The 17,777-nt window shown below is 40.5% G+C and overlaps 1 protein-coding gene across 18 annotated transcripts in view; it reads right to left on the reverse strand.

Moving 5' to 3' along the window:
* The window catches only part of ZMYM2 (zinc finger MYM-type containing 2), a 64,741-nt gene that overhangs the window by 6,476 nt on the left and 40,488 nt on the right, over window positions 1–17,777 (reverse strand). For all 18 annotated transcript variants that reach the window (XM_069601703.1, XM_069601719.1, XM_069601706.1 and 15 more), the window contains 9 exons: window positions 15,821–15,971; window positions 13,477–13,649; window positions 7,586–7,751; window positions 6,450–6,484; window positions 3,931–4,060; window positions 3,106–3,221; window positions 2,424–2,589; window positions 1,230–1,355; window positions 362–456 (listed from right to left, as the gene is read on the reverse strand). In XM_069601703.1, the coding sequence (XP_069457804.1) occupies window positions 362–456; window positions 1,230–1,355; window positions 2,424–2,589; window positions 3,106–3,221; window positions 3,931–4,060; window positions 6,450–6,484; window positions 7,586–7,751; window positions 13,477–13,649; window positions 15,821–15,971 (1,158 nt within the window). The remainder of the gene's footprint in view (window positions 1–361; window positions 457–1,229; window positions 1,356–2,423; window positions 2,590–3,105; window positions 3,222–3,930; window positions 4,061–6,449; window positions 6,485–7,585; window positions 7,752–13,476; window positions 13,650–15,820; window positions 15,972–17,777) is intronic.

The raw sequence follows: 17,777 nt of genomic DNA on the forward strand, positions 1-17,777 counted from the left end.
CTGGAAGGCTTCACAGAGACCAGACATAACCAACTGTAAACCTCAACCTCACCAAAGTCACAGGGGGAAAAACAGCTTCAACTGCTGTAAAAGTAGTGAATTTACTTTTGTAGAAAGTATGTCAGCCTTTAATCAAGATAAAAATTAAAAATAAAAGCTAAGTTGCAATGATACCCACTCTTCTATGAAGGTACAACTATTAACAGGAGATCCTTTACTTAGAAATGAAGTAATAAAAACTTTACCTTTAAGCCATTTTAATCCTGGAAAAGGAAGTATCTTCCCATATTCTGGTGTACAACTGAAGCTCACTGATCGCACAGATGTGATGTGAGTACAAGAACAGCATCACGATTCATACCTTTTTTTTAGATCGAGGTCTAGGCTGTTCCTCATATTCTTCTCCAAAAACAGGTGGTAATAAAAACTCATTTTCCATATCAAGCTCCTCAGCAGCTGACAATCAAATCAGAAGAACTTTCACTCCAAACATAATAGCACAGGCTTGCATCACATAAACTCAACCAACAAAAGGACCAATCCCTGACTCTGCACAATACCACGCACAGGGCAGCCTGTGCTGGCTGAAGAACCAACCATTTCTTTACCTAACCTGATCTATGACATCTGATAACATCTGTTCAGATTCTTAAAACACACATATAATGCACATCAACATGGAATTTCACAGAATGTGAAATTACTAAAACCTGAAATTCAATTACAAGATCTACATGATCTCAGCACAAATCTATTTCAAGCTAATACATCTTTTCTGAAGTTAAAACACCTTACATCCTGTTCAGTACGCTTACTGGCTGGAAGTAGATTAAGAAAATAATGAAAAGCAGGACACACTTCTTTTACCACAAAAGATCTAAAAATATTCCCTGTGAAGGTTAACTTAATTTTCAAAAAGGTTTTAAGAAAAATACTATCAATATTTTACTTAAATTTTTAAAAAGACGCCAACACTTCTTTACTCTTCATCTCCAGAAGTTCCTATAATGAAATAGTTTTAAGGTTTTTTTTTTTTTAGTTTTAAGGTTTTTAAGGCTCTGGGAAATCCTGTTAATTAAGCTCCTACAATTCAACATGCGCTTCCTTTTGGAAGAAAAATGCTGAGTTTTACACGAACATGAGATTGTTTCCCAACCACAATGATGACCCCATAGCTAAAGTCTAGAAACACACTTCATACTCCAAGAGCAAAACTTCACGCTCAGTACCTCTGGGAAAGTCTATTTCAATATCCAAGTCTGGCTCATATGGCACATCGGGCATGCTGGACTGGGTCTCCGGCTCAGCACTCTTCAAGAGGTCAGAACCAATTATGTCCGTTTCAATAATGACACCTGTAATCAAGCCGTAGTATCATCAGAAAACAAAACAGAAAACCGCAGAATACTGATATTTAATCTAGGAAAAGCTACTTAATTATAAATGCAAAATAAGAATCTTTAATTCATCACGAAAGGAAAGAGCATGCATCTACCTTCAAATGTAAGCTACTATAAGCTTTGAATTAGATAATCATGAATACACAAAAACTTTCAATCCTGTAAGTTTTCACTGTGCCTCCACCAAGAGAAAAAGCATGTTTTAAGAGTAAACAACTCTATAGAGTATTTCTAAGAACAATCTCTGGTCAAAAATAAACTTTTGAACACAGACAACTGGAATTTTCAACATTCTTTTTGAATTGTGACCTAGGTTTTCCACATCATTCAATATATGCTTATTTACTATTGCCTTCTAATGTTTTGAATAGTTGTTTTAAACACTTTTGTACTAAAACCCACTGAGAAAGGCATCTTACTGAGTTCAGGGTGTGGTGGGAAACAGACATGCACAATGGAAACAAAAGTTGCACAAAATAAAAGCCTTTCTAGGAGGGTTTCATGCTGACAGTGCCCCGCTCTGGGTGAGGGGGAACGGGAGGTCGAACGTGGAGAAACGTGCTCAGACACAGAAGCATCCAGCACACATGTGTCCAGCTACCCCATCTGGCCAGCACTGCCCTAACACAAGCCCTGGTTTAAATAATCCAACTTACTTTCTTAGTATAAATGAATAAAACAAAACTGGGGATAACCATCATAAAATAATAGTTTGGATATTTATAAAACCTACTACAAGTCAGTTTTGTGTCTGAGCTCACCCACTGAAACAAATTTAGATTTGATTTTAAAAACCAAATCTTGTCAACCATTAAAACAGAGACTGTTTGAAATAGGTTATAAATTGCTGGGCTTGAACGTGGGCTTGGCATCACAGAGCAACTACAAATCTGACGTGGGTCTCAACCTGCAATCACCTCTGCAGCAGTGCGGCCCCCACACCCCCCCCAGGCTGAAGTTCAGTGAGGGGCCAGCGCAGACCCCCCCACCCGCTCTGCCCACCCCAGGCAGTGAGGAGCTCACTGTGGAGGTCGGCGCCTTCCGCCTTCCCCTCGTCCTCAGTCATGTCCGTCATGGTCAGCAGCTCTGTGCCCAGGGCGTCTGAAGAACCTGTACTTTTCAGCTCTTCGGCCACAGCAGTCTTCTCACCACTGTTCATGGGGGCAGGGAGAAACACAGGGACTGGCACCTAAGGGAACAGAGGACCTACCATCAGGCTCACTTGCTTACAAGGTATTTTTCCAAATTAAAAATTACTCTGACATGTGATCTTCTTCATAATACTGGATTTCCTAGAAGCTTTGGAAAGAATTTGTATGTTAACTGTCACAAGGAAAGCCCCAAATACAAGCAGCTACTTTTTGAAGTAAAATTTAATTTCTGAGGTATTTCCATCACCAGAGGCCTCCAGCAGCCATGCCCTGACACAGGGACCCAGCAGCGCACGTGATGACATCTGTATGTGGCTCCATACCATGTGTGAACCTTCTGGCTCACAAATCTTACTTTCTTCTAAAACAAACGTGAATACAAAATATAGTATATGTAAAGCAGACACAGACATTGGTTGGAACCATTTACCTAATACCTAATTAAACACAGAGTAACCCCTGGCAGAGCCTCCACCAGATCCAAGTGAAGGTCAGAAGCAGCCAAGCCTCATCCTTGCCCCCTGAGCTCACACATTTGGTTGGGGGAGACTTACGGGCACAGGCACGGTGGTGGGCACGGGGATGCTCTGGCTGTACATGTGCATAGGCACTGGGACGTACACGGGCACAGGGATGGGCACAGGCACGTACTCCGTCCTCCAGTCGCCATCTGGGGACACAGAAGGCAGTCAGGGAGCAACCAGCTTCAACCACCACCCACCCAGCTGCTCAAGGTGCCCTGAGTACCATTTTAAAAAATGCCCAGTTTTCACAAAATTAGTTAAGTTAAAAAACAACAAACTGAATGGAGTAGCTGTTCTAACTTATAGAAGACACTGCATGTGGGAATCTTAGCTTCTGCAGTGGAAGTGGGGAGTCCTGACCCCTGGACCAAAGGGAAGTCGCTAGACTTGTTTTTTTAAAAGAAAGAAAACGTCTTTTGAAATATAATATGGTTCCAGACACCCCGGCACACTCCCCTCACACTCCCCTCACAAAGGTTTTACTTAAACAACAGAATACAGCTAACACTTAAATTTGGTGAAAATACAGGTTTGAATGATTTCAACTCACTCTGACAAGGAAACAGAATAGTTATGGTTACAGACCACACTCAAAGAGATGGTTTTCTTAGAGGAGATCACTTAACTTCAGTGGGCCCTGGCCCCCAAGGATACCAGACCACCGGCAACATAACTTGCACGCCTTTGTAGAGACTGATATTTATTAATGACTGTAAATGATATGCTGTATTCTGAAGGAATGTCTAGAACCAGAGAAGCAAAATCAACAGAAAGTGACAAAACACCCAACAAGTCTACTCTGAAGCCACTGCTGAAAAGATTATGGATGTCACTCAAGGGCAGGGCCTGGGTCACCTGTCTGACAGGACTTGCTCTGCATGTGGGGTTTGCAGTAGGTCGCCTTGGTCATAGTCAAAGGTTTGCACAGAACTGCCTTGTTCTTCATCTCTTTGTTGGGGGTTGGAGAAGGGGGTGGTGCTGAGCCCTACAGAGAAACAAAGAGAGACATTTTATTTCTGCCTCGAATTTTTACTGCTTTTGCTATTAAAAAATATCCAGTGTGTTCCAGGGCAGGGAGCACACACGGAACCAATGTGAACCTACCCCAACTATCGGCAAAGCGCAGTAATTACCCCTCTACAGATCTGTTCGTCAAGACACCACAGCACACTGTCTGGTCCTGCAGCATGCGAGGTCTTAGTTCTCCACCAGGGTGTGAACCTGCGCCTGCCCCATTGGGAAGTGTGGGGTCTTAACCACTGGACTGCCAGTAAGTCCCCACAGCAAAATTTTTAAAAATACATGAGACAAGTCTCACTCCTAAGTGAAAAAGCAAGGTTGTTAACCCAGTATTTTGAAATTATTACGGCTTTCTGATACTCTGGCTTTTTCTAATGCATAAACTATTAATGTGGTACTAACTCTAAAAAGAAAAATGATGAAAAGAATTACCATAAATGCTATTAAACCTTAAGCTGTGTGTTTCAGGGTAATTTTAGAAACATATCTCAATAGTCTATCAGATGCTTCAGCCTGTTCACATCACACATACATGCACACACACGCACACACACGCATACACTCTGTAAAGGAAGCTGAAGCCCTGTCCCTAAGGGCAGAAACAAAGGTGCTATGGGGAGAGCGACAGAAAAAATGAACCAGGGGTCCAAGTCAAGACATCCTGGTTGCCCGTGCTCCACTCCTGTCACTCTACGAACAGGGCACCATGTCAACTAAACTTGGTCACCTGGTAAAAGAGTCAACAGGCAAGGTCTATACCTATCGAAAAGGAATGCTGAAGGACCCCCAATAATGAAGACTACAATGACGACAGCCACCACACCTCAAGAGTGTCTGCTGCAGAGCTGGGTGTCTGTGTCCCCTAAACTTCACACTGAGATGGAACACCAACTGGATGGCACCTGAAGGTATGGCCTTTGGAAGGCGATAAGGTCATGAATGGGCTTGGGGTCCTCACAGAAGAGCCCCCACAGCCCCCCCCTCCCATGAGGACACATGGCAAGATGGGAAGAGGAAGCAGGAAGAGGCCCTCGCTAGTCCCTGGGTCTGCCGGAAGCCCCAGAATTCTGAGAAACACGTGCTGTTGTTGGCAGGTACAGCTTCTGGCTGCAGCTCCTGTTACATGCTCCTGTTATATACAACAGCTCCGATGGGCGTGACTCCATGCATAGCACCCTTGCAGCACCTTCGGACATGAGCCCTCTAACCCTCTCAGCACCACATGGGCAGCAGGTGTTCTCTCCTCCCGTTTTACAGATGAGGGAACTGAGGCTCAGACGATGCATGGCCAGGAGAGGTGACAGAGTGAAGAGCTCTGAAGTCAGGGCCTCAGCAGTTCCCTGATGCAAGCCTCTGTCTCAGTGCTCTTTGTAATGACCCTGAGGAGGTTCCACCACAAGGAGCAAAGCCCCACTTACAAACGAGGGCAAAGTCACACAGAGAACCATGAAGTGACTCGCCCCCAACTACACAGCTGACTCTCATCCTCCGACACTCAGCAGGGAACTAAGGCTCCTAGAGCTCACAGGACTAGGTGGGGAGGACTCCACACGGTGGAGCATGACGCTGGAGAGGCTCGGCTCCCCCCAGGTCACACCCCCCAGTCCTCCCATCTTCCCATGAGGAGGTCTCAGGGCTGTTGGAAGACACAAGTATTCATTCGCCTCAGTGCAGGTGAAGGGGTGTCTTGAAACCTTGGTCAAAAGCTTGGAAACAAGCTTTGGAATTGCCTTATGGCTGCACGAAGAGGACCAACAGGAAGCAACCATCTCTACACTCTTCAATGTGGACCAAGTGCCTGGTGAGCATGGGACGATTCCACTGACTGTGCTGTCCTGGCCCCCAGCACAGACCCCATCCTGTCTGAGGGGCGCCGGCCGGCCCACCCTGCCCCGGCTCCCCAGAACTCCACCTCAGGCCCCTCCAAGCTCGGCCTCAGGGAGCAGTCTGGACAAACGTGCACACCTCTGCACACCACATTCCTCCGGCTCATCGTCGTCCACTGGCAACCTTCTGCTTGGCTGTTCAGAAGCTCTGTCACAGCCGCCGGACCACACACGCTCGCCCACTGCAAACGCTCCACTACTCTTGCCCAGGGACACGAGTATTCATGTGTCATCTCGCCCGACGTGGGTGAGGGCCACAACTAATCCACCTTTGTGTCCCTCAGCAGGCAGAAAAAGACCTGTTTTTATTTTGGGTAATTCAACAGAATATGAATACTTCAACCATCTCAACAGGTAAGTAAAAAAAAAATCTTTTATTATTATAATCAGATTAAAATGGACTAATTACTTTTTATGCCCACACTATAAAAGTCAGTATATTTAGCACTTTACTTAAGCAATACTTACTGTCATTTTGGTTCGGGACGTCTGACAACCCTGATCTAAAAACAAACAAATTTAAAATAAGACAAATATCACTTTCTTCAGGATTTTCTAAATCCATATTTCTCATTAATTTTTATGGGTTTTTTTGAAATAGTCACTGACGGAAATATTTCATATTCTTCTGAAAGCTGAAATACAGAGCTAAGTAGTGGAATTAACTCTTTCCCCCTTTCATTCCATTACGAAGTATATACTGCTTTGGGAGCAATATCTTAGATTTAACTCTTAAATAGGTCCTATTGTCTAAAGTGTTTTTGCTGTTTGTCCTATCGACCCTGGAGCACATACAATTTGCTGAAAAACGTTTTCATTTAAATCGCAAGTGAATAGGCAAATTTTTTTTTAATTGGAGGATAACTGCTTTACAATGTTGTGTTGGTTTCTACCATACATCAGCCATAAGTGCATACATACATGCCCTCTCTCCTGAACCTCTAGGTTGTTACAGAGAAGCTGGGTGAACTCCTTGTGCTAGACAGCAACTTCCTACTAGCTGTCTATCTTATACATGGTCACATTTTCAATGCTATTCTCGCAATTTGTTGCACCCTCTCCCTCCTATGCTGTGTGCAGAGTCTGTTCTCTGTGTCTACATCTCTATTCCTGCCCTGCAAACAGGTTCACCAGTACCTTATTTATTGATCCCATATATATGTATTATTATACATATTACAATAATATTATACATATTTGTTTTTCTCTTTTTGACTTACTTGACTTTGTATAACAGGCTCTAGGTTCATCCACTTCTCTAGAACTGACTCAAATGCATTCCGTTTTATGGATGAGTAATATTCTATTGCATGTATGTACCAAAACTTATCTATTCAAGGCAGATGAAATTTTTTAAAAACAATTTTCATTATAATTCTATTTAGATTCTCTCTAACCCAACTAGACTCTATTTTTATCAACTACCATTAAATTTTTAAGAGAGTAAAAAAACAAAATGCAAAATGTCACTGCAGGCACTTCCACCTGGAGAAACCACAGAAGCTGATGTTAAACTAACCCTGAAATCAACTGTTCATTACCACCACCCTGAATCCAGGTCTGCTCAGCAGGCTTTTCAGGTCACTACCTGAAGGGACCCTTACCGTAGTGTAAGTTCTCAGGTCCCCTCTGGGTCGTCATGTTGGGCTCACTCTGCTGGCAGTAGAAGCGTAACAAGCAGTGCTGGTCACAGAAGTGCTTCATCTCGCCACGCCACTGCACCCTCTCCCGAAGGGCTCCTTGAGACTTACAGCAGTCACACCTGGCAGCCTTAATGAAGCAAGGAAGGGGTCAGCATCTCTCAGGAGAAGGTTTACAAAGCCAGACATGTTTTACAAGACATGAGTTTTATAAGAGTTCTAGCATTTCAGTGATTATTGCCAAATGTGATAAAACAATGTCTGATAAAGAAAAAATAAAACTGTACTATAAATCATAAGAGTAAAATCAACAAAAATTTTAAAAGTAGTAGTTTAGCTAATTGTCAAAATCCCTTTCTATACTTACCAGAAGTCAAAGACCAGCATTACAAAGATAGGATTACCAAAACAAATGCACAATGGTGGACCAGGCTGGTCCAGTGAGATTTAACATTACGAGATAACCAAGAGCCACACTGATACACAGGTCCAAGTCTCCCACAGTCACACTACACCGGAAATCTCTTGATTAGTGAATAGACTTCCCAGGATCAACTAACTCATAGTAGACCAATTTATACAACTGTACAGGCCAGAATAATTTTGAAGCCAGCACGTATGCTAAGAAAAATAATGGATGTTATTTTGAAGAGTTTTATTTCAATAGTTTAATAAACTTGAAGGGCTTTCATAAATATCCTGTTTTAACAGCTAGAACTTCAACTTTTTGTTTTAAAACACTCAATGTTTAATTAATTAAAAACCAATTAAATTTTAAGACCACAAATTTGAACTACATCTAGGAAAACAATCAGTCCTAACTAGTCTATAACTTAATATGCAAAATAAAACAGACTAGAATTCATACATAAACAAGTTGTACTTTTTGATGGCCAATCAATTAACCTAGGGACAGAATTTTTTGACAGTCCATTCTGCCTAGATTTTACTCATTTTCACTGTTTCTTAATACCCTGATCAATGAGTAGACCAAAGGCACAAATAATTAATTTTAAAGATAATAGTTTTCATAATTTAGTTATCTAATTACAGTAGAAATAAATTACTGTAATTTAAGAAATTACCCTTTAGTTTAGCCATCAACTTAGAAGTTTTGACAAAGCAGTAAATGCCAAGTACTTGGTGGTGGGTAACGGGCCCAAGGGAGCTCCCCTCACTACTCTGAGTCAGCCTTTCCCTGCCTCCATGGGAGTCCCACGCATAACACGACAAATTCTAGCTGGCACATGAACAAAGCACTGTGTGGGTAAACAGGTCTTATATAACAAACATACCCCAAGTTAGAACATGGGTTCTTTATTTCTCCAGGTCTGGTATTTCTCCTGCTGAATACATGTTAAATGAATGAAGATGTACAGTATAAGTTATGACTATTAAGTGATGTCAATATCACATCTCCCGTCCACAAACTTGGGAGCTTAAATGCTATACTGGTAATATTACATGGTAACCTCAGTAACATTAGCACTATCAACCAGGTCTCGGTTTACTTGATAATAAAAAAGTCCCTACATAAAACTCTCACCAGCAGAGATTGTTCTTTAACCACTGACATGCTCCAGGTTTCTGGGGTTTTTCCCTTTTATGCTTTATACTCAAAGAAAAGCCAAAGCACCAGCTATATGTCAAGAACACAGCAAAAGTGAAGATAAGGACCTGAGACAAGGGCCTGACTGCCCCTCCACACACAGAGCAGTGAGTGACTTTCTAGGGCCCAATGTTGAAGTAAATGCAGGGTCCAAGCAGACACAAGTCTGAACGAAGGCTCTCTGTAGGGCACCCCAATACAGAGACAATGAAAAATCCAAGTGAGTTACTATGGCCAACCAGAAACACAAATCCTAACAGATGTGAAATGCAGTAAGATGGTTCTCAATAACACCTAAAACCCACATTAATTTGTACTTACACACAAAGTACTGACTTCTTGTACACGGTAATATTTCCAGTTACACAGTAATTCCATAGGCCTAGTGCCAACAACCAAGCACATTCCACCCAAAGAATCTGAACAATAAACTCACTTCATTATTTTATAATTACAGACATTTGGAATTTTGTCCTAACATCACCTTAAGCTCCTTTCCAGAAAATTCAAAACAAATTTAGAATGTTTCTACCCCCCTTCCCCCTAAAAAGGAGCAAGATTAATGCTCAAAAGGAGACAAAATACTTATGTTTTTTTTTTTTCAGGATAAAGGATAATAATAGAACTCAATACTAATTTGAATACCAAAATCACAATTTTAGAGGTTATGAGCCTCTTGCTTTGGGCTGTTTCTCCCTTACTCAGCCACTCAAACAAACTCCTGGTAAACTGTGTGGAACCTGCGTCAATAGAAAACCTTGTGAAAGACCATCATTCCTTACCAACACCAATACCACTGCCTCGCACTCATGAGACAGAACTCTTAGGAAAGCTTAACATGCCTACAGCTAAGAACTGAAGTATGACGTGGTTCTGCTTTAACAAATATTGTATCATCATTCACTTCATGGTTTTCCTGTCACTGTAGAAAATCAAGGATTGTATATTACTTTTAGGGGGAAAAAAAAGTTACTGTTTCAAGCAATCTAAATAATAGGCAGAAACTAAATTCTTAATTCAAAAATGTTAATCCCACCTCTCAGCTAATCTAGGAGCCCCTCTTCAGTAAGCCAGGGAAGACCACTGGACAGACACTACACTCAAAAAGCCTGTGACCTATCGTGGACAGTTTGGGTTGATGTACCCACATCCTTGAAACCTTCCACCCTCTTGTTCCCTACTTCACCAACCACACCTGATTTTCTAAGGGGGAACCATGAATGGAACGGAAATAGAGAATTTTATAGTCATTTATTTCAAAAAAGAATGCAGAAATAAAAGACTGGGCACTGGGTACTATGCAAAGCACAAAAGTGTTAAGAATTCATCAGTTATACCCAAAGGCACATTAAAAGCAAGAATATTAGGCACTTCCTTTCTAAATCTAATGTCAAAAAATAAATAATTTTTTAAATCAGTATTTCTAGCAGTTTATAGACAAAAAAGAAAAACATAGAAGCCCAAAATATTCTTCATTCAGTCATCCTTTCATAACTAAGGCTTATTAAAATCTAAGTATTAACCTGACTACAGCTCAAAGTCCCACTACTCAACCATTAAGACATTTGCTAAAGAATTTAACACTGTCACCCTTCCCTACTGGTTTTTAAAACAAATCAAAACCTGTAACTTGAAAAAAGTTTCAGAAAAGCTCCTTAGTTCTATTAAACAGAGTACTAGGAAAGCATTCTTGGGAAACCATGGGACTTTTGAGTTATCTTCACTGTATATCAAACACCTAGCTATCATTTTATTATAATACTAAATCCTTTTTCTCCAAAAAATGTAAAACTTACAGGAATGAAAAGACCTATCCTCTCACCTGGTTTCACATTATGTCTGGAAACAATAACTTTGAGGAAAAGTGAAACCTACTTCCTTCTAAAGAATTATCTGGGAGAAGAAAAAACATTCATTTTACTCTCAGCATTTCCTGGTTGCATGATTTCAATGGTCTCTGAATTCTAATTTAGATGAGATAGTACTTAATTAACCTCTATCTTAAATCCAAAAGCAAACCACTATACAGACCTGCACAGATTATTCAAAATGCCTTGTCTAGCTAAACAAACATAGGCAGAAAAATTTTAAATATAGTATCAAATACTTAAATAAACAAAAATGTAAAGCCATTTATACTCTAGGCGGTCTCCCAAACTGAAGAAGGAAGATGAGAAAAGGTGGAAACTCAGTATGTGTGCTCTGCCGGGCTACCTGCTCTCGTTAGTAAACATTCCCTAATGAGGCACTTTTTATGGATTATTGGTCACATTGTTTAATTAACTAAAATCTAAAATTTTGAGATCTTAAATTTAAAAACTGGAAACAGAGAGAGGTTCAGGAAAATGTAATTTGGTTGGGACTCAATTTAACACATTTTTTCAAGACCACATGACAGTAACAGTGAATAAAGTGGACTCATGGTAAGTGCAGAAAACATAGATGGCTGAGGGAAAACTCACAGGCAGCGACTCTGAATCAGTACCGGCTGCCTCCACAGGGGCACAGTGATTGATCAGGAGGGGCAACAGTCTCCTCATTTGGTAGGTTGTAATCCTACTGATTACATTAAAATCATCACTGCTGCATGCCTCACAAACTTCTATATCAAGTACCTTTACTCCTCCAATTAGCACAGTTTATAATAAAGCTATGTCATACATTATACAAAGATATGCTGGGCTTAAAATAAAGCAAGAAATAATTGAAATGTTTAATGTACAGAATACTGACATTAAACATAATTGTCACTAATTAATTATTCAACTTTCTGAATGTACTGCCTCACTGAAATTTCATTATTGAGCACATAAAAACATGAGCTACAATTATCCTTTAAATAGACAACATCGTGAATAACTTGGTCTTCTGCCAAGGAATGCTTCTTTGCTTCCCAAAAAAGAAAAAAGGAAACCAAAGGATTTCTATATTTAAGTTATAGATAATATAAAGAGAACAGAAAGAATCAAATCAAAGAAAGAAGCCACAGAGAAATACAGTTCATGTGCTCTGAATAGAAAGCAATATCCTCTAGGATATTTTTTAAAATTGAAGTTTTGAATTCACAATTACACAATTCAGCAGATCTGTATAATAAAATAATGACAGGGAAATCCTTAGTACCACATGGTAACAACTTCTGTCTCAAACAATAAAACAGATGATGGAAAAGGTGACAGTAAGAATAAAATGGAGTTTCCACATTTGTGCCACTAAACACCTTCACTGTTTTCAAATGATCCAAAACCGATTTTAAAAACCTCTACGTGATGTAAGAAAAGGAGTATTTGTGTGTGCTAAACTGAAACTGAGCATTTAAAGTCACTGAAGAAACATCTTCTGAGTGACATCTCACCTGTAACAAGGTGCTGCTTCAGATGGAAAGGCATGTGTGTTCAAGTGAGTTAGTACTTACTCTGCGTGTTTCTAAAATCTGAACCTTAATTCTAAGGCTTAAAAAATAGAAACAACAGTAAAATAGTGAACTAACTTTAAAACTACAACAAAATCTTCACCTATGACAACTTGTAAAGTATTACTTTTCTCTGTTTAACAGATGCTTGTTACTATGTCAAGCTGTATATTCAAGATCTACATCGAGAATTCCTACAATTCTCTTAAGTAGTGTCACTTTACCACTAGTACTGTACATGTTTCAACCATTTTATTGTTGATTTCTTTAGGAGCATTTCACAGATCTGAGGTTACAATGACATCTGGCCTTAAGTGCTTTAGAACTGTATTCAAAGCAAAGCTTTAGCACTAACATGGTTTTCATCAGGTAATACAAGTTTGTTTTTATTTGACTAAATAAAGCCCAAATTTATACTCATTTTCTTACTGGAAAAGAAATCAAAGCAATGGACCAAAAGGGGCTTCTACTTTTTTAAAAGTAGATATTTCTAAGACACTTACATATGTATTCACAATTTCAAGGTAAATGTTTCTAGTCTCTATTCATCCATAGCGTCCTTTCCATTTGAAATTCTTCAAAGATCCACAATTAAAGGGGGAGGCAAGAGGGGGAGAGTAATATTTTAAAACACATCCTAAGTATCTAAAACAATAACCTGTCACTATTCATAATTGATAAAAAAGCCATCAAAAATATTTCTATTTAGTGAACTAACGACACACAAACTTTAGATAAATACTCCATGTTGTTAAACGACCCTGCAAACAAAGACACACCCTGCTGAGGGAGTGATGCCTCAAGGCATGGAGTGAGGCTGGCAGGGGTACTTGCCTTATAGTACCAGTCCTGGAACCGGCGGCAGCACTCCTCGCTGCAGAAGTCCCGTACCACGCCATCCAGCTCCCTTGTCGCCCCCTTCTTACACAGCTGAGAGCAGTAATTGCAAGTCACGCACCTCAGTCCTAAACGCCTTGCAAAGTCCTGTTTGTATAACAGTTTGCAGCCTGAAAAATATAAGGTTTTAGTATTAAAACAAAAACTGATTTTTAAGGTAAGAAAGAGTTGACATGTCAAATAGATCACTGGCTTTAGAAAGTGTTTATAAATTCACACATAAAGTCCTCTTTCTCTTCTGATCAAAACTATGAAATCTAGTATGATCAACACCAGCCTCTGAACAGTAGAACAGAGTGTGGAATATTAGATTTAGAATATCATGCAGGTTCAAATAATTAATGTAGTAAGGCTTTCAAATGTGGTAATGACTCAGAACTGTTATACCTGCTCTGTGCAAATATAATCCTGCTTGAGTGTTATCAACACAGCACAAATGGGCATTTAGAGAACTGAAACATGGAGACTATTGAGAGGCACTGAGCAGACATTCAGCTAAATAGGCATTTTAGCTCAAGTCTCTAACCTTACAAGTGTCTGTCACCCTAAAGGACCTTCAGGTAAGTAAAACTGGTTTAATGACTTGCCCAAAGGAGCAGTGTTACTCTATTCTTTTATTAAAACACTTCCTTTACCTACTATATAACTGCATTATTTTAACTTATATTTAAATCTTATTTACTCCTTGTATCTTTATAAGAATTAAATAACCTTCATACTTCTACTCATGATGCACACGTAAGAATGAACTTCTGCTGTTGTATCGATGAAATCCTACCCACTCTTTAGTAAGGATGGCAGCTGTTTCCTATGTAATTTACTAGGCCATTACTTATACACCATCCTTATGACTTCTTTTCTATTACTATGAACAATATTTTAAAACATGTTTAATATTTTACCTTTATTAAAGCTTTATCTAACTAGCTTTTGATGGGAGTACCAGGTATTACATGTTTTGTTATTTTTGACAGGTTCCAGCAGAGAACTAGGTGTAGTTAAGAGAAAGCACAAAATATATTATTAAACATAAAAAAAAAATCCCTTTTAACCTTTTATTGCCCAAAGCTATAAGTTCCTCTAACTGAAAATTATGTTCTTCAATGTCAATTATCTATTCATTGCTAATTGTCCCTCATTTCCATAAAATCCACATAATCCAAATGGTACAAGACCATTAATGTGTGTGCTAGCCCTTGACAAGGACATGTTCCAACTTGTGAATCACTGAGACTGCCACTGCACAAAAATTCAGGTAGAAGAGCTAAATTAATTTAGTCATTCTTTTCAATGAAGCATATGTCAGTTTTCATTAAGCTAAAACCTTCACAGTAATCGTGACTGCTCTTCTCCAGGGTGCTGGACCCACATGTGCAGGAATGCCTGCTGTAGGCAGCACTGCCTGGAGTCATGGCTTCGTGTGTTGAAGACGCCTGATGATGGACTAAGAGTCTTCTGATACTGCTGTCACTCTACTGCACTTAGGATCTCCCGACCTTGCTCTCGCCTCTAACCAGCAGAAGATATTGATAGAAAAAGAGGATCCAGGAAGAAGGGGAAAAAAAAACTGGGAAATAATAGATTAGGACAGCAGGTAGGAAAGCAGAGTCCAGTGCCTGGGGCCATAGAATCGAAGGGAGAGCCACATATAATAAAGAGTCCAAAGCCCATAGCTACAATCCTGATTCCTATCTCTGGAGAATCAGAATGAGAAACGGAGTTCATCTCTATAACCAGCCGCCTGGCACCAGAGCAGCAAGAACTATATATTCAAAGAGGATTTCTGGATGTACTGTAACCAGGGCCAGCATCTCCCTGGCCTCCCAGACTGAAAACCTGGAGGTCTTTTCTGGCTGTGGTGATGCCCGCACTGATACAGGGAGTACCTCTGCAGACCAGCAGTCAACTGGGCAGGGAATGGAGCCAGTGGACAGTAACTAATCCACCTGGAAAATCAACTTTCAGATCACTATTTGCCTGTTTAGAAATGACTTGGTGTGGCAATGCTTTTCTTTTCTTTCACCCTCAAAACTTCCTTGTAATGGAAAAACATGTTATCAAATTCTTAGAGATCAAATACTCTGAGGCCCAGAGATCGATCAATCGATCGATCTATCTATATAGTATTGTGTAACAGTAGAAAAGCAATGTTTTTGTTCAGCTATACTAAAATTGTACCGCTACTCTGAACATATTTAGTGATAAAGTTCAAAAATATTTTGGCAAAAAATTAACATTAAATATTAATGAAAGTTATGAACAACACTGTATATACACTTGCCTTCACTACAGAAAGGTCTCTTAACGCCAGAGAAATTTACTGTTTCATGAAGAGTCTTCTCCTCTTGACAGTATTCGCAATATGTAACTATGCAATGCAGCTTCTTATAGTCATCTGAACAAGTTTTGCTGCAGAATTGATGAACTTTGTTCTAAATGCACAATGGGAACCTTGGTAAGTATATGACAACCACCTCAAGAACAAGTTTAAGAAATAAACAAGCCACTTTTACAGAAACAAAGTTAAATCATTATCTACTTAATGTTACAATCCTTAGTGATACATTTCCTATAATAGACCACAGACACCTAATTTAACTAATTCACTGCTGTATTTAGACATAGCTCCACAAAATTCAATACCATTAACTACCCTAAAATTACTCAAAGAATAAAAGTGCAAGTATCACTAAGAAAAGGTGGCAGTCCAGTGTTGCTAACAGAACTGGAGAAATGGGAAAACAAAGGAAGGTACAACATGGGTAAGCTACAAGTAAGAACAAATACAATAATATGATTTTCACTCAAAAAGAAGTACTCTTTGTGGAGTACAGTCAAGTAGGCTCAGTTGCATTTCTGCCACAGCATGAACAGTAACAGCCCTAGTAGGGGCCACTGCATGGTGTGTGCCCAGTCTAAGCTGGTTCCCTTGAGTGGAGCAGGTTAATAATCACAGAGTTGTGTCTCCTGTCCCCAAACCCACCAGAGCCAGAGTGACTTCGCAAGTAGCCAGCTGAGCAGGGGTAAGGTAACATGTCCAGGGCGGCAGCCTTCACTCTCTTACTACAGAGCACAGAGACAAGGTCCAAACCATCTGCCTGACAGTCACAGCACTATCTGAAGACCAAGGGGACAAAGGCCAAGGTTTTGGAAACACCCCAGGAGTGAGACGAGCTGGCCCACAGAGGACAAGCCCTCCCAGAAGCCTCACTGTCAACCATGGGACAAGAAGCAAGAGGCCTGCAGGACAGGCTCACTCAGCCTCGTGTAAAGACCCAGAGCTGGGAACACAGAATGGGCAGCACCAGCCTGGGGCTGCTGTGGGGACCCTGCTCACCCGGGTGGCCAGGCCCAGTGTGTGCAGGGCCCTTGGCTCCTGTGTGCACTATGCTGTGCACCCACCGCCTTCTTTGGCACCCCTTCACTCCCTCCTACGGGCCTAATAACTTTCCTGCTGTGATTTAAAGAGGGGAACAGTCATTGAAAACCATCACTGGTGCCCATAACAGTCTCAAAGAATGACCAATTAAAACGCTCTTAAGACAGCACCAAACGAAATAGCAATACAAAAAAAATTTTAGGGGCAAAATAATGCAACCTCGGATTTCCAAAGTACTTCAGAAATCACATGGTCCCGTTCTGGGGAGCACCTTCTGCCTGAGACTAAGACACCAGGGATGAGCCAACAGCCACTAGTAGGTCTGGCTCAAGGGCAGCAGCTCTTAGCATTACATTTTGTGACCATCTTATCACACACTCCATGCCCTCGAAAACATGAAAGAATGACTGCAGGTGAACACAGCTCAAGAAGCTATGTCTAGCTAGGGCCACCCTGTTCCTCCCTCCCTGCCTCCCTCCATCCACTCCTTACTGCCCCTTTCCAAAACAAACATTAATGCTCAGAGTTTCTGCTTTGGCGAAAAGATATGGCAAAGTAAATTAATACACTGGTGAAGACAAAGAAGGGTGGTTAAGAAAGGGAAAAAAAATTCGTATTTGGATTCTTTGATAAAACACAACATAAACCTAAGGCAGTATAAGATCCTACAGTTCACAGACAATGCTTATAAACACAGGGTGGGGAGAGAGATGGGAACAGGAACACTCCACACAGAAGACGTTGTAGGTAGGTGGCCAAAGACTCCTTACATTACCATGAACACAATGTGGAGCATGACTTCAGTGTGCTCTTTGACTTAAAAAGAAACAGGTCCTTCCCTGGTGCTATTCCCACATTA

This window comes from Ovis canadensis, chromosome 10 (assembly GCF_042477335.2).
Source record: "Ovis canadensis isolate MfBH-ARS-UI-01 breed Bighorn chromosome 10, ARS-UI_OviCan_v2, whole genome shotgun sequence".
Taxonomy (NCBI): Eukaryota; Metazoa; Chordata; class Mammalia; order Artiodactyla; family Bovidae; genus Ovis; species Ovis canadensis.